We start from the raw sequence: 27,450 nt of genomic DNA, 5'->3' as shown, positions 1-27,450 counted from the left end.
TTGTTAGACATTAACAATACTTTTCAATTTGGTTACTTTGCTATAGGGAGTTCTCCATTTAGTCAATTTATGCTTGTTTAATTTTTATTAGGATTACTTCCAAATTCAGTGAGAATCATTGTATTAACCACCTTTAATGAGTGGGTACTTTCTAAGAAAATTCAATTCTTTAAGCTTTTAACAGGAAGTCTGAATATCTTGACAAAATAATTTTTTCATTAAATTTTTTTTCTTCTTATTATGTTTCAACACTATAAATACTTTTATTGTCTATCTGCACACATCAAAGCTTTTCAACTTTGTGAATCTCTCTTAGTAAACTTTTAGTTTTATTTCTTTGTATATTTCACACACACACACACACACACACACACACACATATCATGAATATTAAAGATCTGATACTTCAATTTAAAGGAGAGGCAGTTTTTGGTGAAATGAAAGTGCTCTGACCTTGGAATCAAAAGATCAGCATTGTGTTTTATTACTGACTTAACACTAACTGCACTATGTCTTTTAGTAATTTGTTTCTTCCTTCTGGGCCTTGACTTCTTTATATGATTTCTCTGGTCAGTGTGGCTTAGTGGTTTAGCATTGACACAGGAACCAAAAACTCAGCGAGTTCAATTCATAGTCATCGCATATGCCCAGGTTGCACTCAATCTCCAGTAGAGGGAGTGCAGGAGTCAGCTGATCAGTGATTCTCTCTCATCACTGATGTTTGTATCTCTCCATCCCTCTCCCTTCCTCTCTCTCTAAAAACAAATAAAACCATATTTAAAAAATCCTATCTAATAGAAGGGTAATATGCAAATTAGTTATTGCTTCATCACAAAGATGGCAGCGCCCAGTCCTCTCAGCCCTGCCGGAGTACCCCAATCCCAAGGAGGTGGCCACTGAGAGGGCGCAGTGTGAGCAGCCTGGAGGAATGCTTGCTTCATTGCCACGGCGACGAGGCAAGCTTTCCATCCTGGCTGCTGAGGGCCTCTGGGCAGAGGGCACAGAGCTACCAGGTTGAGGAGAGGGATCCTTGCGTCATCGCCTGGTGACAAGGCAAGTGTTCACACCCGACTGCAGAGGGCCTCTAGCCAGGGAGGACAGTTGGGGGTCATGAGGTCAGCTGGGGAGGACAGTTAGAGGCAAGCAGGCTGGCAGGCAGAGTGGTTAGGGGCAGTTGGACAAGTAGGCAGGTAAGCGGTTAGAAGCCAGCAGTCCTGGATTTCGAGAGGAATGTCTGACTTTTGATTTAGGCCGGATCTCACAGGGATATCCCCTGGCAGTCAGACATCCCCCAAGAGGTCCCAGGTTGAAGAGGCTGCAGGCTGGGTTGAAGGACACCTCCTCAACCTCTTTCCTCCCAACCCCCCACCCCCGCACAAATTTTGTGCACCGGGCCACTAGTAAATAAATAAAAGGAGGTCTTTTTGCCATTGCAAAACAATAGTGATTGTTCATAATTATAACCATGGTTCTCAAGTTCTATAATTATAATTATGGTTCTCAAAACTCCTTCTGTTCTTTTCATGCATATGATTTGGATCTCTTCATAATAGAAAAAATAGCTAATGTGTATTTATCTTTAGCTGTCCTTAAATATTTAGTTCTTAGACACTGGGGTCAACTGAGGTGGGTTATGAAAGCTTCCTCAACCACTCAAGTGGTATGACCTTGCTTAACTTTTATAAGCTTCTGTTTTCTCCTCTATTTCTCTATAGAATAGGAATGATATTGCCAAGGTTTGCTGTGGGGGTTAACTGATATAACTCATCAAGCATATTTGGCCCACAGAAAGTACTCAGTATATGTTAACTTTTGACCATTATTTTATTATCTCTTCTGGGAAAATGAAAACCCAATTTTTTTCTTTAGGTGTTTAATCTTTGTGTTTTATTTTTTTATTTATGTTTCTGAGTTTGAAAAGATAATTGTCCTAAATAATTTCCTATGGAATAATTTTTGTAGACTTATTGATAACCCATTGTGGCATTTGGGATGATTTTAGCTGCAAGTAAGTATTTCAGGTTTAAAATGCCCTAAAAAATAAGAGCTCTTGTTATGGAGGATAATATATACTTTAGAGCCCTGTTCGGCAAACTGCGGCTCGCGAGCCACATGCAGCTCTTGGGCCCCTTGAGTGTGGCTCTTCCACAAAATACTACGGCGTGGGTGAATATATTTTGAAGAGTGGCATTAGAAGAAGTTTAAGTTTAAAAAATTTGGCTATCAAAAGAAATTTCAGTCATTGTACTGTTGATATTTGGCTCTGTTAACTAATGAGTTTGCCGACCACTGCTTTAGAGGAAGGGCATTCAGGTTTATTAAACTGCTTGATGATCATCTAGGTCCTGGGGTCTTTCATGCTTTTTCTTCTTCTGACTTTCCTAAATACGGACCTTATGCCTACCCTGGCCCCCTCTTAGTGGCAAGATGATCACTACAGCTCCTGACTTGTGATTTTCCATATGCCCATCCCAAAAACAAAATAAAAATTGGTTGAAGAGTGGAAATTATCTTCTTAATATTCTGTGTATGTCAAGGGAGGGCAACCCTCTAACTGCAGCTTATTGGCCTGGCTTAATCTTTGCCTCTGTCTACTCTGGAAAAGCAAGAAGCAAGAATCTGGCTTATCCAATTTTTTACATGCCAGTAAACAAGTGTGAGGGGGATGAATAGTCTGCTCAGATGTTAATATTTTCAATAAAGTAACTATAACTTTTTATTTTGGGGGAGATAGGATATGGAATATATGCTTCTTAGGTCCTGTGCAAACAAATTAGAAAATAATTTCTTTTTTTGCCATATGTACTTTTTAAAATTATGACCATGTTTATAGAAATTACCTAGTATATAATGGGTTATTTGTTAAGGTGATAGCCCCAAACTTTTCCAAATGCATGATTATTTTATCAGCATTATGTCTTTCAGCAATTAATTCCACTGATGAGTGTGAGAAGTTAATGAAACCCTAGTTTTCTTGGGCCTAGAAAGATATAGCATGGTGGGTAGCTTAAGAGTTAGGGTGAAGATATCTCCAGATCAGAGCACTTGTTAGGGTTAAAGGCCCCATTAATACTAATGTAGAGACAACTGTTAGAAACCAGGAATAACCTTGGAAAATTGGGTCACTTTGCTAAATGAAATATTTGGGGTTAACTTTGTTGCAAATCCTGGTTTTGCATTCACTAGCTTTGTGCCCTTGGCCAAGCTACTTAGCCTCTATGATTAATATTATTTAAGAAATAATGTGGTTATTTGGAAATGATCAGGCATCTTCCTAGCTCTTACTTCTCATATTTCTTTCCATGTTTTTCACCATGTCAATACTGGGCTACTTTTAGTTTCCTGACAGTCCTTGCTGGTTCATATCAAAGTGTCTTTGCACACAGTGGTTCATTTGCCTCATTTCTTTACTTGATCGGTTTCTACCAAACTCAAACCTTTCTGGTATTCCTGGCTGATTCATCATCATCTCTAATTGTTTACATGCTGCTTTACCAACTGCATTGTGCACAGAATAGTGCTAATTCATTCATATTGAAATGAGCTGAAGCAAACAGTGAAGGAGATGTTTTACTCTGAGAATTTGAGGCTGATTAGGCTACAGTGAGTTCTAAATTTTTGACTTGTTGGAGATAGTAGAACAAAGAATAATAGGTTACAGTTTAGTTTATTGACATTTCATGTCTGGTCTGTAACCTAGCAGAAACCAGTTGAATAGATGAATGATACTTCTTCATATTCTGGCTCAATTGTCTGACCTTTCACCAAGATAATTACCCTCTACCTATTCCTGCTTTGACTAAGGTAGAAGTCTTAGGGAAAACTAACAATAGAGATTAATAATGCCCTTTCTCCAGAGTGGATTAGAGGAAGTATAAAAAGGACTGATGATCTTTTGAGGACTAAGTAGCTTTAGGAGTCCCTGCATTTAAACATATCTTACCAGAGGCCCGGTGCACGAAATTGGTGCACTGGTAAGGGTCCCTAGCAGCTGCTGGCTGCCTACTGCCAGCCGGGTACTCCCTCCCTTCCCCTGGCCGCCTGCCAGCCCCACCTGCCAGGGTCTCCTTCCCTTCCCCCGGCCGGCTCACCCTTGGTCGAATTCCCAGAACTCCTGTTGAGGGGACAATTTTCATACTACACTTTTATTATATAGGATGTGTTTCAGTCCACTGCAGTTATAGTATCCTTATTGATTAGCACCATTATACCATCTTTGGTCATTAAGAGTCTGTTTATATTGGCTTCTGAGTCCTTGGGACATTACCAGATAAAGTGAATTTGCACGTTAGTTTTACAAGGTGTTCCAGACATGTTTTACATTTCCTGCCCTAGGTCTAGACTTGCCATTTCTCCAAGAAGCCCCTTTTTTGTAATGGGTGCTAGAAGTGCTTATTGTTACTATTGGTCATTGTTTCCAATTCAAATTCAGCAGCAGGCTGTTCTAATTGAATCTCTTCTATCGTATATCAGTATTTCCTTTCTCTTCCATTTCATTGCCAGGAATTATAAGATTAATGTAACACATAATTACTATTTGTTTCATCATATGTTACACATATATTACACTGTAATATAACAGCAATACCACCACCACCAATAACAACAGTATGATTACTAAAAGCAGTTTGAAGTTTGGTTGATGGTTGATTGGTTGGTTGGTTTTTGTGGGGAGGAGGAAGGTGGTTCATTTCTTTTTGTCCTTAATTATCGGACTTGAAATATATCATCAAATTACTCTGTGTAGAAGTCAGTTGAAATAGTTCTAGTCTGTGTGGTTATATCACCAAATAGGTTTGCTGTTAGGTTCAATGTTTTTTTTTGTTTGTTTGTTTGTTTTTAGAGTTTGTTTTTTAAATATTTAATTTTATTTATAATTTATATAAAAATACCAGGTTCTAATGGTAATCCCTGTTCTACAGCTCTATTTCTTCCCACATCCTATATTTTTTAATTTTCTATTTTATCCCAATGTGTTTTTAATGTATTATTTAAAGTAAGTATTACTCCTCCTTTGTAGATAAATGATGGAACATTGTATATGTATTCCTTGACTTTGCTTTTTTCACTTAACAGTCTATTACAGAAAATGCTATATATCCTGTTTCTCCGAAAATAAGACAGTGTCTTTTATTAATTTTTTCTTCCAAAGTTGCGCTAGGTCTTATTTTCAGGGGATGTCTTAACTTTCCATGCGCTAGGTCTTATTTTCGGAGGATGTCTTATTTTCGGGGAAACACAGTAGTAGAAAATAGAGATATTTCTCATTTTTTTAGGTTTAGTACTCCATTGTACAGAATGTCATTTTGGTTTGTTCAGCCTATTCCCGTTGATTGACCAATGAACGTTATTTATTTGAATGACTAGTTTTAGTCTGGGAATTGTTTTTGGGGTTGTTGTATTTTTGTTTTTTGTTTTTGTATTCTTGTAAATCATAAAAAAAGTTTTTCATTGATTTTTTTACAGAGAGGAAGAGAGAGGGATAGGGATAGCGAGAGAATCATCAATCAGCTGCCTCTTGCATACCCCCTACTGGGGATGTGCCCGCAACCAAGGCACATGCCCTTGACCGGAATCGAACCCAGGACCTTTCAGTCTGCAGGCCGACGCTCTATCCACTGAGCCAAACCAGTCTTGGCAAATCATAGAAATTTTTGTGTTTCTGAAAAATACTTTGTATTTGAGTAATAAAATTTAAATGACTTATTAACATTTTGGTTATTAATGTGATTATTGTTCTGATATAATCATTTTATGTTTTAATTTCATCACTATATTTGTTCAGGTCTTCACTACGGATGTTTAAGGAATGTGTTTTTTTTTTAATTTAATAAATATTTATTGTTCAGATTATTACAACTGTTCCTCTTTTTCCCCCCATAGCTCCTCTCCAGCCGGTTCCCACCCCATCCTCTGCCCTTACCCCCCCCCCACACACACACACTGTCCTCATCCATAGATGTATGATTTTTGTCTAGTCTCTTCACACACCCCACACACCCCTTTCCCCCCCTAGAATTGTCAGTCCACTCCCTTTCTATGCCCCTGATTCTATTCTATTCTCCAGTTTATTCTGTTCATCAGATTTTTTTATTCACTAGATTTTTAGATTCACTTGTTAAGAGATATGTATTTGTTCATAATTTTTATCTTTACCTTTTTCTTCTTCTTCCTCTTCTTAAAGAATACCTTTCAACATTTTATATAACATTGGTTTGGTGGTGATGAACTCCTTTAGCTTTTTCTTATCTGAGAAGCTATCCTTCAATTTATCTGTTCTTCATTTCTGAATGATAGCTTTGCTGGGTAGCTTAATCTTGGTTGTAGATTCTTGCTATTCATCACTTTGAATATTTCTTGCCACTAACGTCTGAACTGCATAGTTTCTGTTGAGAAATCCGCTCACAGTCGTATTAATGCTCCCTTGTAGGTAATTAACTGTTTTTCTCTTGCTTTTAATATTCTCTCTTTGTCTTTTGCTCTGGGAATTTAATTATAATATGTCTTGGTATGGTCCTGTTTGGATTCCTTTTGTTTGGGGTTTTATGTACTTCCTGGACTTGTAAGTCTCTTGATTTCACCAGGTGGGGGAAAATTTTGGTCATTATTTCTTCAAATAGGTTATTAGTATCTTGTTCTCTCTCTTCTTCAGGCACCCCCATAATTCTGATGTTGGAACTTGAAGTTGTCCCAGAGGCTCCTTACACTATCTTCATATTTTTGGATTCTTTTTTCTTTTTGCTTTTCTGGTTGAGTGGTTTTTGCTTCTTTGTATTTTAAATATTTGACTTGATTCTTGTGATCCTCTGGTCTGCTGTTAGATCTCTGTATATTTTTTATTTCAGTCAGTGTATACTTAATTTCTAGTTGGTCCTTTTTCATATCCTCAAAGGTCTCGCTAAATTTATTGGGCTTTTCTAGAAAATTCTTGAAAAACCTTATAACTGTGATTTTGAAGTCTATATCCAGTCATTTCTTTCCTCCATTTCTTTCATTTGTGCTCTGTTTTTTTGTCTCCGCATTTTGGCTGCTTCCTTGAATTGATAGAGTGGCTTTATGTGCTAGGTGTCCTGTAGGACCCAGTGGCTCAGCCTCCCCAGTTACCTGAGGTGGACACTCTTGGTGCACCCCTTTGTGGGCTGTGTGCACAGTCTTATTGTAGTTAAGCCTTGATTGTTGTTGGTATCATTGGGAGGAATTGACCTCCAGGCCAATTGGCTGTGAGAATCAGCTGTGTCTATGTTGGGAGAATTTCTTTGCTGGAGAAACCTTTATAGGAGAAGACTTGCAAAAGCCTCTTTGCTCAGCTTGAAAGGGGCAGAGTCTTAGGGTGGAGCAGACAGCATTGGTTTCCCATCAGCACAGCCCTAATAGGCCCCTGTGTCTCAGTGTCCCGTGGTGATTGCTGCAAGCACCTCTGAGAGAAAGCTGTCCTCGAATTCCACCCGCTGCCAGACAGTCCAGTTTCTCCCCAAATGAGTCTGGGTCCCCAGAGTCTCACCCAGAACTGGAGTTCAGCACACTTGGGAGCTTTTGTCTCCCTCCAGTTTGATAAAGCCAGCTGTACACTCAGTTGCCAATCTTCTCTGCACATGCATCTCAGTACCTCTGCCTCCTGCAGCTCTTCTGAGTTTCCATGTAATTTTCTCTTTCTTTCTATTTATAGAATTTTCACTCAGCCAGCCTTCCTGTGGTTCTGGATGATGTCTGTTTTGTCTTTTAGTTGTAAAATTGTTTTGAAATTGTTGTGAAAGGCAACAGTTTAAGTGTTTAGCTATGCCGCCATCTTGGTTTCTCCTGTTTTTTATTTTTATATTGATTTCAGAGGGGAAAGGAGAGGTGGCGAGAGATAGAAACATCAAAGATGAGAGAGAACCATTGATCGGCTGCCTCTTGCATGCCCTACACACAGGATTGAGCCTGCATCCTGGGCAGGTGCCCTGACCAGGAGTCAAGCTGTGACTTCTGGTTCCTAGGTCAATGCTCAACCTCTGAGCCACGTCAGCTAGGCAGGAATGCTTTAGTATTTGCCATAAAATTTTCCAACAGTAGAGAAAATTAGCTCAGTATTAGGCTAATGTTATTTACCTTCATGATATATAGAATGAAATATTGATTAATTAGTATATTTAATATATTTTTCTACTTGTTTGAAGTCATTTTAAAAACACTATTGTTGTAGATCTCATATCATTGTAAAATGCTAATAGTATTACATCAGTGACATTTTCATGGTTTCATTTACAGTTTAGAAAAAGTTTCATTACCTTTGTCACTTTATCATTAAAGTACCAGCTATTTAAGGATATGAAAACTTTTAAATATTTGTGATGACATATTTATAACTTGGCTTTTCTTCATTTTAACCTTTATTCCATGAACATCCATCAATACCCTCACAATTTTTCTTGGCCTGTCCTTCAAAATATATTCAGTATTAAACTATTTTTTATTGCCTCTTTCTCCTTGATCCTGGACACAACCATAACCGTCCTCTTCTCCCCATGTATTTCTCATATAGCGGCCAGAATGATCCTTTCAAAATATTGTAAGTGGGATAATATCACATTTTTTACTCAAAACTCTCCTATAGGTTCTTAATGCATTCAGGGTAAAAGCCACGAGTTCTGGTGACCTATGAGGCCATTGTTTGGCCACTTCTCACCTTTCGACTTCATTTTTTTTACTTTTCTCCAAGCTCTCTCATTTAGTCACACTGGTCTGGTCCCCTTGCTTAGCCTTTAAATGTATTTTTTGCAAAAATATTAATGTGTTTGGTTAGAGAATAATGGCCTTAGACTCAGTGGAGTAGTTAAATAATCTATAATACTATTATATATTTCTAAAATAGAATAATTTTTATATTTTTGTGTGAGTGATGGTAGACCTATATTAAAATTCTTATTGTATAGATGAGGAAACTGAGTCATAGAAATTACACAGTAAATGGCAGAGTTAGGATTTGAACCAATATAGTCTAACTTTTCATGTCTACACATTTAGCCACTACACTATTCTGCCTTTCTTTCTAGCCTTTGTAACTGGGGAAATGGTGCCATTAAACTTATTAAGGTTCTAAAGAGCAAGATAGTATGAAACAGAGGAGAGAGTAAAGTGGAATGTGGATTTAGATGGTAAAGGTGCAATAGGAACCCAGGAATATTTTGGATATGTTTATAATGCATATACTGAATTTTATCAAATTTAAGATGCCTGTATTTTATGTACTAATTGAAAAGGTAAAAAAAAAAAAAATCAAACTCTGATTTGGGTGGTTGTTTTTTTTTTACTTTTTAATCTCCTAGGTTTTTGTTTTTTTTGTGTGTTTTTTATGCAGTATTTTTCTCTGGGCAATTTAGTGTCATTGATGTCATGTGACATTGCTTAGGAATGTTCTGATGTAAACTTTGGGATTTTTTCATCTAAGTCACTGATATGCGTTCAGCAAGTTTTGATGTTGGTGCTTTCTTGCTCTTATGTATCAACAGAAAATTTTGGAAAACATTTTAAGCAACATTAAGCTCAACAAATAATGTAATATCAATGTACATAAGTCGATTAAAGTAAGGACAGATATTGACAAAGATATCTTGTCTACCATCTGGCCAATATTCATTTTAAGACATTATTGATTGTAAGATCTATTGATTGTAGAGTATTTCAGTGATATTTCAACATAAGGGAAATGTACATCTTAGAATTGTTACATGATAAGTAGGGTTTTCGTCTCTGGGAATTGGGAGCTGCAATAATAAAGTAATTGATTTTAACAAATGTGTGTTTTCAGGAGTTAGTGCATGATCAAAGAAGTAGAATTACTTTTTTAGTGAATAATTGAAAGAGATAAAAAATGCTGATAACAGAACCTTCAGAATTTCCTAAATTTAAAGCTGGCTCTACAAAGAGAAGAAAGGAATTAAAATGTCCCCACATTGAGGGGATATGGGGGAGGGAGGGAGGGGGGCAAAAAAAAAATCATTAAAATATGTAAAAAAAATAAATAAATAAATTTAAAAAAAATTTCCCCACATTTTGAATTTGTTTATAAATGACAACCCAGCTGCTTAGACAACTGGAAATAGAGCCCAGTTTCACAAATACACTAATTTCTCTCACAAATATTAACCTGGTCTTTTCTATTGGCATAATTAATTACATCTGTAGCATATTTATGGAATCATGATGTTAGAAATTAAAATTAACTAATGATTTATGTACAAAAATAATATTGAAATAGCCTTTTGGTTTTGGCAAATTGAAATTTTTTAAAAAGGTTAGAAATTGTAATATTATAAATTTTGCAATTTATTGACAATTAAAAATGGGAAGGTGAATTTCTGCCTCTTAGGCAGATGAATAGATAGGCTTTATTCTGTTCTTTCTGCTAAAAGCCTAAACATTACATATAAATATAAGAAACCTCTAAAAGTAGAAAGAAGGCAGAGCAGCTAGGCATTTCAAGGTCTAAAGAATGACACGGGTTTTTTTTTTTGGCTTTTCTTTTTGCTTCATATATCCCATATATGGAGATAAAGAAGCTGGTAATACTTTTCACCACCACACCAAAGAACCAATGAATGCAGACCAAAAAAAGCCCCAATAAAAGCCTAATCTCTTTAGCCAAATACGAGGAGAGGGACAACCTTGGCAAGGCAGAAAACTAAAAAATAATAATAACAAAAACAACCACTCTACTCCAGCCATACACCATGGGGGAAATACCGTATTTTTCGGACCATAAGACACTCCGGACCATAAGACGCACCAGTTTTTAGAGAAGGGAAATGAAGAAAAAAATATTCTGAAACAAATAGTGTCCTGAAATATTTTATGTGCGTTAAAACCCAACATCACAGTCATAAACACATGTAATCAACCCTGTAAAGTAAACAGCAGCATTTAGAACCATTTTAGAGCCGGGCAAGCACACAGAGACCACACAGAGCCGGGCAAGTAAAAAAACTTTTTTTTTAAAGTATATGTGTAGGCTATATTTGGACCATAAGACGCAGGGACTTTTCCCCCCCACTTCTGGGGGGGGAAAAGTGCGTCTTATGGTCCGAAAAATACGGTAAATCTTAGTCCCACCCATACACTCAACAGAGCAAAGAGGGAGTATAGACTTCCACCCTTACCAGGCTGTAATAGGGCACCCCAACACCCACACTGTGGATGTCAGATTAGGCTAAGTACTCAGCCAGATAAGACTTTAATCCCCATCAGATGGTTAACTAGCCCTCCATGTGCTTCTAGTAGTGACCATGTGGGAAGCCTGGCCTTCCACACCACCTGGCAGTAAGGATGAGCTCTTACTCCTGCCTGCTGGGGTGGTGTCTAAAGAGGCTTAATGGACAGTGAGTACTTTTCACCACCACCACCAAGCATTAAAGAGTTCTCCTTCCCTCCCGTCATAGTGTCAGTGGAGACTACATGAGGAATAGTGAGACTCTGATATCCTTCTCCGCCAGGGAAGTATCCATGTAGGTTGGACAGGAAGTAAGAAGTAACAAGGAGCTTGCCCCATCTCTGGTATCACTGAAGGTTGAGTGGGGAACCTGGGCTTAGATCCCCACTTTTCTCTGCTAGAGCAGGGCCAGACAAAGCCAGCTACATAAAAGATTTAAGCAAGGCCCTAACCGTTTTGGCTCAGTGGAGAGAGTGTCAGCCTGCGGACTGAAAGGTTCCAGGTTTGATTCCGGTCAAGGGCACGTACCTTGGTTGTAGGCACCTCCCCAGTAGGAGGTGTGCAGGAGGCAGCTGATCGATGTTTCTAACTCTCTATTCCTCTTCCTTCCTCTCTGTAAAAAATCAATACAATATGAAGAAGAAAAAAAATAGATTTAAACAAGTTTCTAGAGTCATAACATGGTACCCAAAGTGTTTGGATTTTATTTTATTTTATTATTATTTTTTTTAATCAATCTTTATTGTTCATATTGTTACAAAGGTTCCTCATTTCTTCCCCCCTCCACCAGGTTCCCACCCCACCCTCTGCCCCCTCCTTATCCCCCATTGTCCTCATTTATAGGTGCAGTTTATGTTCAGTCTCTTCCTCCCTCCCTTTCCCCAATAGTAAATCCCTTTTCAGATAGTAAATCAGTTACTTAGCATTTTCTCATATCAATAATACCATCACATGCCCAATGATACATTTCACACAAAAGACATTTCCAAATAGGTCAACCAGCCTCATCCAGGCCCCACCCAAGGCACTCACAGATCAACACCCCAGCCCTATACTAACTCAACACATCCAGATCTAAGCCTTCATCACTTGATTCAGCAGACCCTCAAGTTCCCCCAAAAGTTTCCAGCCATGTCTGAGAGGCCGCCGTGGGGCAGGGGCAGGCGAGAAGCAAGCTGTTCCAGGCCTGGCTGCTTCGGGCCTGGCCTCTGTTGCTCTGGTTCGTTCCAAAGTGTTCGGATTTTAATTGAAAATCAATTGTCATACCAATGAAAATCTCAAATTAAATGGAAGAAGGTAATCAATAGAGACTAACCAACATTGCTTAATAGCAATATTACTATATGGCAAATATAAAATAGATAGCATAAAAATGGTTCAAAAAATAACTACAAGCATGTTTAAATGAAAAAAAAATAAAATAGAAAGTCCACAAAGAAATAGAAGGGAGATATCAGAAAGAACCAAATGGAAATTTTAGAAATTAAAAAAATCAGTAACCAAAATAAATAAAAATTCAGTGGATAGACTCAACAGCAGAATGGAGATGATAAGAAAGAATTAGTGACCTGAAAAATTGAACAACAGAAATTACCAAATCAGAGCAACAGAGAAAATATAAACTACTAGTAAAATAAAATGAACAGAGCCTCAAAGGTCTATGGGACTGTAACAAAGAGCTAATATTTGTGCTATTAGAGTGCCAAAAGAAGAGGAGAAAAAGGAAATGTCTGAAAAAGTATTTAAAGGAATGATGAAGGGTCCATCTGGCATGGCTCAGTGGTTGAGTGTTAACCTGTGAACCAGGAGGTCAATTCCTCGTCAGGGCACATGCTCAAGTTACAGGCTCTACCCCCAGTGTGGGGCATGCTGGAGGCAGCCAATCAGTGATTCTCTCTCATCTTTGATGTTTGGAGCGCTCTCTTCCTCTCCCATCCTCTCTAAAATCAGTGAAATATTTTTTTTAAAAAGGGATGAAAAAGGATGGCCAAAAATATACCAAATTGGGCAAAAGATAGAAACCTACAGGTGCAAGAAGCTTAGAAAATTCTAAACAGGTTAAACCACAGCATTCCACACCAAGACATGCTGTATACAAACCTCTGAAAAACTAAAGACAAATTAAAAATCTTGAAAGCAGTGAGAAAGAAACTACACTATAGGGGGCAAAAATTAAATGACAGATTTCTCGTCAGGCCAGAAGGAAGTGGCACACATTTGTCAAGCTGAAATAAAAGAGCGTATTTCTAAAAATACTTTCAAAGTCAAATTTTTGGATTCTTACTGTTACAGCTATTTTTCATTGTGGTATGAATTTAAAAAAATGAAATAGCAAAATTCATTCTTCCTAAAGATGCATAGATATTTATACTTAATTTATAATTTTTGTTTCTCAGAGACTTCCAAAAGAAAATAGCATTTATTTCTGAAGTTAATAGTGTGATGTTCTGTTAACCCACTTTGAAAAGTTCAGGGAGCTTAGTTTTTATAATTTTTGTCTCATTGTATGACTTTGAATAATTCATTTGGATTATTAAAAAAAAACAACTGTTTTAATGGTATTCTGCTGACTTTCTGATATTGTAAAAATATTTTATCATTATACACACATAATACTAACTTTATCATCATAGCTATTTTTTAAAATACTGATCTAGATCAATCCATTACAACCTTTTTAGAAAATTTTTATTTATTGGTATTTTTAGAGAGAGAGAAAGAAACATCAATTTTCCCCATTTTTTAAATTAAAGTATTACATGTGTACATATCTTCGCATTGCCCCCCTCCCCACCCCACTGCCATAGATGCCGTCACCCCCCAGTGTCTTGAGTCCATTGGTTATGCTTATATGCATCCATACAAGTCCTTCGATTAATCTCTATCTCCCCCACCTTTCCCTAACTTTTCTGCTGTAATTTGACAGTCTGATTGATGCTTTACTGCCTCTGTATCTATCTTTTTGTTCATCAGTCTATAATGTTCCTTATTATCCACAAATGAGTGAGATCATGTGGTATTTTTCTTTCATTGACTGGCTTACTTCAGTTAGCATAATGCTCTCCAGTTCTGTCCAGGTTGCTGCAAATGGTAAGAATTCCTTTTTTTATGGCAGCATAGTATTCCATTGTGTAGATGTACCATAGTTTTCTGATCCAGTCACCTGCTAACAGGCACCTAGGCTGTTTCCAAATCTTAGCTATTATAAATTGTGCTGCTATGAACATAGGTGTGCATATATTCTTTCTGATTGGTGTTTCTAGTTTCTTGGGATATATTCCTAGGTGTGGGATAACTGGGTTAAATGAGAGTTCCATTTTTAGTTTTTTGAGAAAACTCCATACTGTTCTCCACAGTGGCTGCACCAGTCTGCATTCCCATCAGCAGTGTACAGGGTTCCTTTTTCTCCTCGTCCTCACCAACACTTGTCATTTGTTGATTTGTTGATGATAGCCATTATGATAGCCACATCTGACAGGTGTGAGATGGTACCCCATTGTTACTTAGATTTGCATCTCTCGGATAATTAGTGACTTTGAGCATGTTTTCATGTGCCTCTTGGCCTTCCTTTGTCTTCTTTTGAAAAGATTCTATTTAGGTCTGTTGCCCATGTTTTTTATTGGATCATTTATTTTCCTTTTATTAAGTTGTATAAGTTCCTTGTACAATAGATGTTGGAGATTAAACCTTTATCAGAACTAGCCATTGCAAATAGACAAGAAAAAGAAATAAAAGGCATCCAAATTGGCAAGAAGAAGTAAAACTGTCGTTATTCTCATATGACATGATACTGTACATAGAAAACCCTAAAGACTCCATCAAAAAATTATCAGACTTAATAAATGAATTCGGCAATGTAGCAGGATACAAAATTAATGCCAAAAAATCTATGGCATTTTTATACACGAACAGTGAATTTACAGAAAGAGAGACTAAAAAAGCAATCCCATTTACAATACCATCGCACCAAAAAAATTAAGATATTTAGGAATAAACTTAACTAAGTAGTAAAAGACCTATATTGTGAAAAACTACAGGACATTGAACAAAGAGATAGAGGAAGACATAAATAGATGGAAGGGCATACCGTGTTCATGGATTGGTAGAATCAACATAATTAAAATGTCCACACTACCCAAAGCAATCTATAGATTCAATGCACTCCCCATTAAAATACCAACGACATATTTCACCGACCTAGAAAGAACTTTCCAAAATTTCATCTGGGGGAAAAAAAAAAAGAGCCCAAATAGCCACAGCAATCCTGAGAAATAAGAACAAAATAGGAATCTGAATACCAGATTTCAAGCTGTATTACAAAGCCACTGTTCTCTAAACAGCCTGGTACTGGCATATGAACAGGCATGTAGATCAATGGAATAGAAGAGAGAGCCCAGAAATCGACCCAAACCACTATGCTCAATTAATATTTGACAAAGGAGGCATGAACATACAGTGGAGTCAAGACAGTCTCTTCAATAAATGGTGTTTTAAAAATTGGACAGATATATGCAAAAAATAAAAATAAAAAAGAAACTAGACCACCAACTTACACCATACACAAAAATAAACTCAAAATGGATATAGGACTTAAACATAAGATGGGTAACCATAAAAATGAAGAATCCACAAGCAGAGAAATCTCAGACATATGCTGAAACAATTTCTTCACTGATACCACTCCAAGGGCACTGGAAACTAAAGAGAAAATAAACAAATGGGACTACATAAAAATAAAAAGCTTTTTCACATCAAAAGAAACCATTAACAAAACAGAAAGCCCACTATATGGGAGAGCATATTTGCAAATGTTATCGCTGAGAAACATCAATTTTTGTTCTTATTTATGCATTCATTAGTTACTTCTTGTATGTGCCCTGATTTTGGCGTATCGGTACAATGTTCTAACCAACTGAGCTACCTGGCTAAGGCCATCTAAACCATTTTTAAGTATACAATTTAGTAAGTGTTGTTTATGCATTGTACTACAGATCTCTAGAATTTTTCATCTTGCAATACTGAAATTACCCATTAAACATTTATTTGTCCTCTCTCTCCTCATTGTTTTTGATTACCACTTTTCTATTTTCTGTTTTTATTATTTGACTTTACATATTCATATAATTGGAATCACAAAACATTTGTCCTCTTGTGACTGGCTTATTTTGCTTAGCATAATGGTCTTGAGGTTCATCTTTGTAACAGAGTTCCCTTTTTTATTTTTTTAAATATATTTTATTGATTTTTTTTTTTTTTACAGAGTGGAAGGGAGGGAGATAGTTAGAAACATCGATGAGAGAGAGTCATCTATCAGCTGCCTCCTGCACGCCCCCTACTGGGGATGTGCCCACAACCAAGGTACATGCTTTTGACTGGAATCGAACCCGGGATCCCCCCAGTCCGCAGGCTGATGTTCTATCCACTGAGCCAAACCAGTTTTGGCATAGAGTTCCCTTTTTTAAAGCTGCACACACTGACTTTCTCAGATTTAAAAATTCACATATTGCATACATGAAGCATTCATATATTAGCTAAAAGGATTTCTTGGTACTAGTTTTCCTACAGTATATAAGAAACTTAATATTTCTCCACTACTAAGTTTGGACACTAAATATATTCAGTTTTTGCTGGTGAAGTTACTTTATCCTTGTTTCTTTGATTACTGTGTTCTCAGCTTCTGATTTAAAGATAATTTTAATTTAAAAAATCAAAATTTTAAAATGAACTATTTCTTTGACTCAAAAAATTTATCTGTATTTTGATATTTGACAAAACTCAGAATCCAAGATAATTAATAGGGACTGTCAAAAATAGTTTTGCAAATTCAATTAACACTGAATAATTCTTTAAAAAATTAAAAATTACAATTGGCATTCAATATTATATTAGTTTCAGGTATATAGTATAGTGGTTCTAGAACTTAACATTTATATAGCTTATAAAGTGATCCCTCTTATAAGTCTCACCTGGCACTAAACATATTTATTGCAATATTATTGACTATATTCCTTATGCTATACTTTACATCCCTGTGACTATTCTGCAACTGCCAATTTGTATCTCTTAATTCACCTTTTCCACACAGCCTCATAACCCCCCTCTCATTTCTAAGTAATTCTAACACAGATAGAATCCTACCTGCTTATTTAATACTAGAGGCCTGTTGCATGATATTCGTGCGATAGGCCCCTGGCTTCACTCCCAGCCGCCCAGGAGCCAGCAAGTCTCCACTCCCCACCCCAGCCCCAGGGAGCCAGCACGTCCCTGTTCCCTGGGCCACCCGGGAGTCCCCCAGCCGCCCAGGAGCCAGCACATCACGTCCCGTTCCTGGAGCTGCAAGTCCTTGCTTCTGTCTGGGGCACCACTCCAGTAGCTCCCTCCACCCTCATAGCAGGCTTCACACCGCTCTGCTTGTGTGTATGCAAATTAACCTCCATCATTGTTGGGATGATTTGCATAATCTGATTGGCTGTGGGCATAGTGGAGTGATGGTTAATTTGTATGTTTCTCTTTTATTAGGTAAGATACTATATCCAGTGACTTGGTTACTTTATAACTTTTGTTAGATTTCTTAATAATTCTGTAAAATTCCATTTGGGTCACATTTTCATTTTGAGGTAAATTTATTTATCCAAAATTATTTATTGACTCAAAGCTATTAGATTATTACAAATCTCAACAAACCTAGTAGTTTACCTTTTTCACATCTGCACTTCATAAAAAATGTCATTATTTACTAAGTGGAATTTCCTATTTTGGACTTGCGTTATTTGAATAAATCATTAATTGTTTACATTTTGAAGCATCAAAAAAGTTGCTCATCTGAGAACCAGCCCAGTCTTCTCATTTTCATTTTGGGATTCTTATGAGAAATCTTTGTTTTTCTTCTAAGAAATATTAAAATAAATATAGTGTATTTCTTCTAATTAGCATCGCATAAGCTGCTTAAAATAGCCCAGCGTGTTTGTTCTGAAGGACATGTAGCCATCTGTTTTCAGTATTGCCAAGGTCCCTCAAAGTGAATTTCTGTTATTCCAGATAACATGTATTTTCTTTCACATTATCTTAAACATTACTTTCTAAATGTCATAATTTTGTATGACGTGATAACAGAATTTTGATTTTTAGACATTACCTGAGCTAACTCATTTAAAGGTCACGCAACCTTGTAAGTAGCCTATAAATGGGACTTAAAATATTTTAAGTTAATGAATGTCACACAGCTGTCCAGGCAGAGGTGGAAGTTTAATCCAAAGTCTACAGGCCTTAAACTTAGGCATTTATGCTGTTTTTTTTCATCCAACCAATATTTGAATAGCTTTTGAGATTATTCATGGGAGATAAGAATTAATACAATGGGATTTTATGTATATTGATATATCTTTTATTTTTTTGTTTACATTTGCAGACTAGTTCTGGAGTGCAGAAGAGATTTGTGAACTATACCAAGTGTGTGTGTGTGTGTACATATAAATTTTTGGCTCAAGGATTGCGCCAGGCCCCACTTCCTTGCCACTAGTTTTGGAACTTTACTCTTGTAAATAACATCCTTCCTGTTTATATAAATTTTGGATTGTCTGTATTTGGCTTTGACCTAGTATGTCCTTGAGACTCTGCTTCCCATATAGCTTCCTCTTCTGCAAGCATTGCAGCTACATTGAGGTATTCCTTTTATACTCAGTCTTTATATCTGGTGAATGATTTCTAATACTATAAGCAAAATAGAAGTGGTTTTATGTGTAAATATTCCTAATTATTTGATCAAGGTTTTGCTTAGTAGAATAGTTTCATACTCTCTTGAAGCATAGCACATCTTTTTTTTTCTCTCCAGATTCATCTATTTATATGTAGTATATAAATGTTTTTTAGTTTTATATTACATTTTTCAAAACTGAAAGAAAAAGTTACCTCAATTCAAGAATGACTTATTTATTAAAAAAAAAACACAACAAAAACACACACACACACACACACACACACAAAAAAAAAATAATGAAAATAATAAAAAATGAAATACTTCATTGTACAGGGAGAAAAAAAAATGTTTACAACATATTATTAAGTTTAAAAACAAGCTACAAACTTTAGACAATAAAAAAATAAAAATAAAAAAACAAGCTACAAAATGATAAGGCAGCTATTTTGTGATCTGATATACAAAATGCACTTGCTGCAGAAAACTTGGATTACAAAAAATTTCTTCTTACTATAAAAACACAATTAACACAGATCCCTTCTAATCCTATCTCTTATGGATGACCTGTAAACTTTATAGTGTATATTCTTAATACTCTTTAATTCCTCATTGACCCTCTCCCTCTCCACCCCACAATCCAGCTCCCTGCCTCCTGCTGCCCAGGCCTTCACTGCACTATTGTCTGTGTATAGTGTATATTCTTTCATTTTTCTTTGTTTTTCTGTGTGTGTACGTGTTTGTGTACATGTCTGTAAAAGTTACATCTCCACATAGATTCATCTAGCTAGATGGGTAAATGTCTTCTTAAAGCAAAAGATTGACAAACCTTACTTCATAAGACCTTTAAAATTTAGTAAAATACAAAATACTTTAAGAAAAGTTTTTAATGCAGTGACAATATGGAAAAAAATATTTGCAACACATCTATTATTCAGATGCAGGGAATAATTTAGGTTTTTGTATATTATTAATTAGTACCACCATCCCATTTATCACATCATATAAGTCAAGAACTTTAATGTAGCTTAAATACCTTTTTTACCCTCAATTCTTATATCCAGCTGATCTTCCAGTATCTCCTAGCTTTATCTCTGGAATTTATCCATTTCCTCTATCAAATTCAAGCTCCCAACATAATTGTTTTACACTACAACTATAGCTATTTAACTGCTCTGCCTACTCTCATTCGTTCCCCATTCTAATTTATTTTTCATACTGCACCAAGTGATCTTTTTTAATACATACCTGATCATGTAAGCAAAAATAAACATCACTGACTTTGGGGTGTGTGTGTGTGTGTGTGTGTGTGTGTGTGTGTATCAGAGACAGAAATATATAAAGAGTGATCATTTATTTCAGTTACTCAGTCAAAAGAACCTGCCACTTGTCTACCATACACACTTCCTGTTGTAGAGTTTTGATGCCTTTTATTTTCTGTTCCTGGAACACACTCAGTTATCTTTATATTTACCTACATATTCTTCAGAGAATTCTTTTTGGACCTCACCAAATCAAATTATGTTTATTCACTGCTAGATAACTACAAAATTCTCTGTCATAAGACTTATTACAATTTTACATTTATTGGGGTGCCTATAGGCTCTTTGAGAGGAGGGTCCATTTTTGTTTATGCTTACAGTTGAATTGCTGGCATGTAACGTAGTGCTAGATACATTCTAGACACCTGCTTTGGTTGTCTTTGGCTGCTATATCAAAATACCATAGACTAGTTAGCTTAAACAGCAGGTATTTGGGTCTCCCAGTTTGGGAGACTATGGAGTCCCAGATGCTGGCCCTTGTGAGGGCTCTTTTCCTGCCTTGCAGATGGCTGTCATCTTGCTGTGTCCTCTGGCAGAGAGGTTGTGAACTCTAGTGTCTTTCTTTTCTATAAAGAAACTAATCCCATCCTGAGTGCTCCACCTTCATGACCTCATCTAAACCTAATTACCTAATACCATCACATTGAATTTTGGCAGGGACACAAACATTGAGTCCATAACAACAACCGATACGTATTTGTTGAATTAACACATAAGAAATACAAGCAAAAGATGTTCATAAGAAGTTTGCAAAATGAGAAAATACAAATGTCAGTAAATATTAAAATACTTTCAAACTCGTGTGTTATCAGAAAATATGTCAAAACAAATATAAAATGATTCATGCCTATCATGTTGAGGGTATTTTAAAAGATGATTAATGTCAAGTGTTAGTTTTAAAACATGTCCATTAGCTGGACGCTATCAAATAAAAGTATCATCCAGTCATACAATAGAATATTTTCAGCTATAGAAGGGAAGCATTGTATTTTCAGCTATAGAAGGGAAGCATTTTTTTCTCCCTGTACAATGAAGTATTTCATTTTTTATTATTTTCATTATTTTTTTGTGTGTGTGTGTGTTTTTTATAAATTAATTTTATAAATTTTATAAATTAATTTTATAAATTAATTTTTTATAAAAAATTTTTATAATTTTTTTTCTAATTATTATTAAAAATCAGAAAGAATGAGAGTAGGCAGAGCAGTTAAATAGCTATAGTTGTAGTGTAAAACAATTATGTTGGGAGCTTGAATTTGATAGAGGAAATGGATAAATTCCAGAGATAAAGCTAGGAGATACTGGAAGATCAGCTGGATATAAGAATTGAGGGTAAAAAAGGTATTTAAGCTACATTAAAGTTCTTGACTTATATGATGTGATAAATGGGATGGTGGTACTAATTAATAATTCCAGTGCATTTAAAATAATCTCATTAATTTTTGTTTTACAAAAAGAGCCTCAAAGTAACTATGCATATTTGTTTATATACACACACCTATAAATTCAGAGCAAAGGTACTGGAAAGATATTTGCCAGGCTATTAGTAGTGTTTTTCTCTGGGAAGAGATCATGATAGTAGAAGAAGAGGTTTAAGGAAGATCTTTCCTTTTTCTTTTTAAGTTTGTGGACTTTTTATGTAGTCAGTTGGAAAAAACACAAGTTGAGTTGTTTGGGGACATAGGGAAAAACTACCCATTCTTTACATATAGAAAAGGAACTCTGGGATGCCAAAAGAGCATGGTTTAACCTGGAACTACAAGCAGTTCCATATTGTTGGAGTTAAAGTGTGATACAGGAAAGAAGAGGAATGAGGCTGAAAATAATATAAACTGGATTATGAGGGTCATGTGTGTTTCTCCTAATGATGGAACAACCATTCAAAAATGTTTTAGTTGGGAATTGACACTGGTTATCTTCTATAATAATAAAAGGGTAACATGCTAATTAGACCGGATATCTTCTGGACATCATTCCAGATGTCCTTTCTGACTAAGCTGGGGCCAGAGGGAAGCCAGCCCGGGTCCCAGGTGCCTGTGGGCGGCCTGGTGCCAACAGCCAGGGAAAGGAAGGCCTACTCTTGCACGAATTTTCATGCATTGGGCCTCTAGTGTTACGTAGATGATTCCTGGAGATGTGCAGTTAACACATGAGCGCGACTGAGAACCTCTGTACCTGGATCCCTTTGGCAGGTTTGATGAAGCCTGTGGATACTTCCTCAGGATTGTGCTTTGGGTGCATAAATACAAACTGCCGTGAACACCAATAAAATTATATTGGATTTCATTTATCAAAGTATTACAAACACTTGTGATATAGTTATATATGTGCTTCTTTAGTAACATATTAAATAAAAAGGCCTAATGGTTGGTCTAATAAAAACTTTAATTTCAAAATAGTGGTGAGCATAAATAATATTTCAAGATATCTGTGTCAGTGAAATGGTCTTTTGAATTCTGTCCATGGACTCCAAGTTAAGAACTATTGCTTATGGCGAGAGACTAGGAGTATGGAGATCAGTTAGGAAACCAGTCAATATGGAGATAATAAAAAACCTTAGTGGAGACAGTTTGAAATGATCCTATGTAAGACTTTCTAATTATTATTAAAAATCAGCATTTTTTGACCTGGGTCAGTGGCTCAGTTGGTTGAAGCATCAGACCATATACCAAAAGGGTGGCCGGTCAGTGATCAGGGCACATGCCTCGTTTGCAGGTTTACTCTCCGGTCTGGGTGCATATGGGAGGCAATCAATCAGTGTCTCTCCTTTTCTCTTTTCTTTCTTCTCTAAAACCAATAAAAATATCCTCGGGTAATGATTTTTTTTTTAATCATCGTTTTTTTATACAATGTACGTACATTATAGAAAAATTAGGAAATATAAAAAAAAGTATATGCTTTACTGTAGTTTTTTAGAATTTAATACAGAGCCTGTTTTTTGGCTTTTTGGTGTGTTAAGATTTGTTATTGATTTTTAGAAATGATAGATAGATAGATAGATAAACATCTTTCAGTTTCCTCTAGCATGCCCCTTACCAGAGATTGAGCCTGCAATCCAGACATATGCCCTGACCAGGACTCCAACCAGCAGCCTTTCTGTGCACAGAACGATGCCCAGCCAACAGAGCCACACTGGCTAGGGCCCTATTCTTGATTTTTATGGCTGCTCTTAAGTAGTTTTCTTCATTGTTATGCATTTAGTCTTATTTCAATATCATCATTGCTTAACCATCTTACCTTTGATTTTACAGGTTTTTGATTGGTCATGGAGCACACGTAGGAGCTGTTAACAGTGAAGGCGACACACCGTTGGATATTGCTGAGGAAGAGGCAATGGAAGAGCTACTTCAAAATGAAGTTAATCGGCAAGGTAATGTAAAAGCAGTCTAAATGGGGGAAAAATGTTTATAACTGTTTTAGAAAGAGCATGATACTTTTTTAGTAAAATAATGGTTGGCATTGAAAGATAATTATAATGGGGGGTGGGAGAGTCAGCTTACCTAACGTGCAGTATGATTCTATTTGAAAAATATGTTTCTCAGCTCTGTATTTTAATATTTTTAAAGTTGAAAAAAGTACCATAAGTGGTGGAATCCGGCATAAAATTATATGCTATTAAGAGCTTTGGAGAGAAAACAGGCAAAAAGGGTAATATGTGCATAGGATAAATATGACACATTATAAATTTAAATAAAGCAGTCAAGAAGTTCTCACTGATAAGATGATATTTAAACTAAAATCTAAATGAGGTGAGGACTGAATTGTGGGGAAAGAACATTCCAGACAGAGGGAACAACCAATGCAAAGATAGGAGGGTACCTGGTGTATTCAGAGAAGCAGCAAGTAGACCCGTGTGACTGGAACAGGCAGAACAAGGAAGGTGCTGGAAGGAGATGAGGACACAGAAGTGAACCACATTACATAAGGCCTTTTGGGCCATTGGAAGAACTTTGGCTTTTAATCTGAGTGAGGTAGGGAGCCAAGGGTTTGAAGTAGAGAAATGACATGATGTGACTTGCTTCAGGAAGGATCTCTGTGGCTGTTGTGTTGAGGAATAGATTGTAGATAGTATGAGCAGAAGTAAGAGAATGACAGTGGCAGAAGTAGGGTGGTGGTAAATGAAGTGATGAGAAGAGGTTAAATTTTAGATATATTTTGAAGGTTTGGCCAAGAGGATTGATTGATTAAATGTAGAGCATATAAGAAAAGAAAAGAAAAAGAAGGAAAAAAAAGCAGGGGAGATTCTAAGATTTTTGGTTTGAGCAACTAGATATTTCAATTTGAGAGTTGAGTATTCTGGGAAAAGTAGATTTTGTAGGGAAAGTTCAGGGGTTCATTTTCAAGACATGCTGACTTTTTTTTTTTAACCTATTAGATATCCAAGTAGAGAGAGATACAGGCTAGAGATATAAATTTGGGAGGTATAGATGAGGGATGATTGCTTATGGGTAGAGTTTTTTTTAGGAGTGATGGTTGTTCTAAAACTGTAATAATTGTAGCACAACTCTGCTGCAAATTTACTAAAAACCATTAAATTGTATACACTTCTGGGTATATACCCAGAGAATTAAAAGGAAAGTTTCAGAGATATTTGTGCACGCATATTTATAACGCTATTCACAATAACCAAAATATTAAAGGTAAACCTAATGTCCATCAACAGATGAATGGATAAGTAAAATATGCTACATACATATAATAGGATACTATTCATTGTTAAGGAAATTCTGACATACTACAGCATGGATGAATCTTAAGGGCATCATATTAAGTGAAATAAGTCACTCACTTACTGTATGATTTCACCCATGTGAGGTGTACCGCAAGTAGTCAAATTCATAGATAAAGTGGAATGATTACTTTCAGGAACTGGGAGGAGGTGGAAATGAGTACTTGTTTGATGAGTAAAGCATTTCAGTTTTGCAAGATGAAAAGAGTTTGGGAATTGGTTTACACAACAATATAAATGTACTTAACACTATTTAACTATATACTTTACAATGGTTATTGAAGACAGCACATTTTATGTTCCATGTATTTTACTACAATTAAAATTTTAAATATATATAAATCATTATATATAGTGATTTCCAATATACTTCATTGTGGCAATGATTAAATGGTTATTATCAGAAGAGAAATGTGTTTTACTAAGATTAAAAGGTAAAAGAAAAGTATGAATATTGGTTTAGAGGGTTGACTGCTGCTGAAGTGTGATTCATCATGTAATAGGGTTTAAGGAATAGAATCTAAACCAGTTCCTTGAAAAGAGATTTTTATTTCTTGGGATTAGGAGAATTCCTAATGACTTCTCAGTTGTTCCTAGAAAAGAGATTTTTTTTATTCCTTGGGATTAAGGAAATGCATAATGACTACTCAGTTGTTTAAAAAGAAGTCTTAGGCACTAAAACTGAGAAAATATTTAAGTGCCTAAATAGAATTGAGGAATTATGACAAGTGGTTGAAAATAATAGGAGAAACAGACACACACATTAGAAAAGTTGTCTTAAATTGAAGTTTGAATAAATACACAGAAAAACTTTTAATAACTATGCTATAGGCAGGCATTTTGGGGTAATAGGATCTTTAAGACTTGAGGAACTGGAAGAATGCATATAACACATCACAAGCTAAAAAGAAGGGTACCTTATCTTTCATCCAGCCCTAATGAGTGCCCAGATAGCTAACAATTTCCTGTAAAACTGGTTAAATAAATCTTTTTATACTGTTTAATGTTAGCAATTATGAACTAAGGAAGGTATGGAGATATACTGAAAACTTCTTGCCTTTGGTTCCCTTTCGTATAAAGGAAACTGTTAACAATGCTGATTTTAATTGTAATGATTCATTCATTATTGATTAACTAGAGGCCCTGTGCATGCAATTTGTGCGGGGGGGTAGGGGGGGGTGTCCCTCAGCCCAACCTGCGCCCTCCAATCTGGGACACCTTGAGGGATGTCCAACTGCCTGTTCAGGCCTAATCCCTCTCACAGTCCTGGACTGCTGGCTCCTTACTGCTCGTCTGCCTGCCTGCCTGTCTGATTGCCCCTAACCGCTTCTGCCTGTCAACCTCATTGCCCCCTAACTATTCCCCTGCCAGCCTTATTGATGCCTAACTGCTCCCCTGCTGGCCCAATTGCCCCTAACTGCCCTTCCTTGCTAGGCTGGTCACCCCTAACTGTCCTCCCCTGCAGGCCTGGTCATCCCCAATTGCCCTCCCCTGCTGGCCTGGTTGCCCCTAATTGCCCTCCCCTGTTGGTCTGGTAGCCCCTAACTGCCCTCCCTTGCTGGCCTGGTCACCCCCAACTGCACTGCCTTGCAAGTCTGGCCCCTCTCAATTGCCCTCTCCTGCAGGCCTGATCACCCCCAATTGCCCTTCCTTACTGGCCTGGTCACCCCCAACTGCCCTCCCCTGCAGGCGGATCCCTCCCAACTGCCCTCCCCTGCTGGCTTGATTGCCCCCAACTGCCCTCATCTGCCAGCCAGGTCACCTCTAACTGTCCTCCCTGCAGGCCTGATCACCCACACTGCCCTCCCCTGCCAGTCATCTTGTGTCCACATGGGGGTGGCCATCTTGTGTGTTGGAGTGATGGTCAATTTGCATATTAGCTCTTTATTCTATAGGACTAGAGGCCCAGTGTATGAATTCATGCACATGTGGAGTCTGGCCTGTCCAGCTCCAATGGGTGGATTGGGGCCAGGCCTGTCAGGAGAAGGAGATGGCAGGAGGTTGGGCAGCCAGCCCACTTCCATCTGGGCTTGATCAGAGCCAGGCCAGCTGGGGGGGAGGGACTGTGGGTAGTGAGCCAGCAGCCCCTGCCCCCAAATAGGGGGCTGATAGGGGCCCAGCCACCTGGGGGAGGGGCCATGGGTAGTTGGGCAATCAGCTCTGCTTCTGATCAGAGTGGGAGGAGCTGATCAGGGGCGGAGCTAGCTGCAGAGAGGGGTCACAGGCAGTTGCTCAGCCAGCCCTGCCCCTGATTGGTGTTGTGGGTGCCCATCCGGGGTGGGGCCAGCAGGGGGGAGGGAATGTAGGAGGTTGGCTGGCTGCCCTGCCCCCTATGGGGGGGGGGAGCATGATCAGTGCTGTGGTCAGGCTTTGGGTAGATCAGGGTGGTGGGGCCCCATTGGGAGTGGGGCCAGCCAGGGGGAGAAGCTGGGGGCTGATCTGGGTGGGGCTGCCCTGGGGGAAAGGACCGCAGGGCAGTTGGCCAGCCACCCTGACCTCAATTAGGGTGGGAGAGGCCAAT

At 37.3% G+C, this 27,450-nt stretch overlaps 1 protein-coding gene across 12 annotated transcripts in view; it reads left to right on the top strand.

The window, feature by feature from the left end:
* Positions 1-27,450, top strand: part of PPP1R12A (protein phosphatase 1 regulatory subunit 12A) — a 145,656-nt gene that overhangs the window by 47,740 nt on the left and 70,466 nt on the right. For all 12 annotated transcript variants that reach the window (XR_006742880.1, XM_045588282.1, XM_036459317.2 and 9 more), the window contains one exon: positions 23,452-23,570. Coding sequence is in view for 11 of the 12 variants with exons in the window: in XM_045588282.1 (XP_045444238.1) it covers positions 23,452-23,570 (119 nt within the window). In the remaining variant the exon portion in view is untranslated. The remainder of the gene's footprint in view (positions 1-23,451; positions 23,571-27,450) is intronic.

The sequence above is a fragment of the Pipistrellus kuhlii genome, unplaced genomic scaffold (assembly GCF_014108245.1).
Source record: "Pipistrellus kuhlii isolate mPipKuh1 unplaced genomic scaffold, mPipKuh1.p scaffold_m20_p_3, whole genome shotgun sequence".
Lineage (NCBI taxonomy): Eukaryota > Metazoa > Chordata > Mammalia > Chiroptera > Vespertilionidae > Pipistrellus > Pipistrellus kuhlii.
This window is presented reverse-complemented; position numbering and strand designations above follow the sequence as displayed.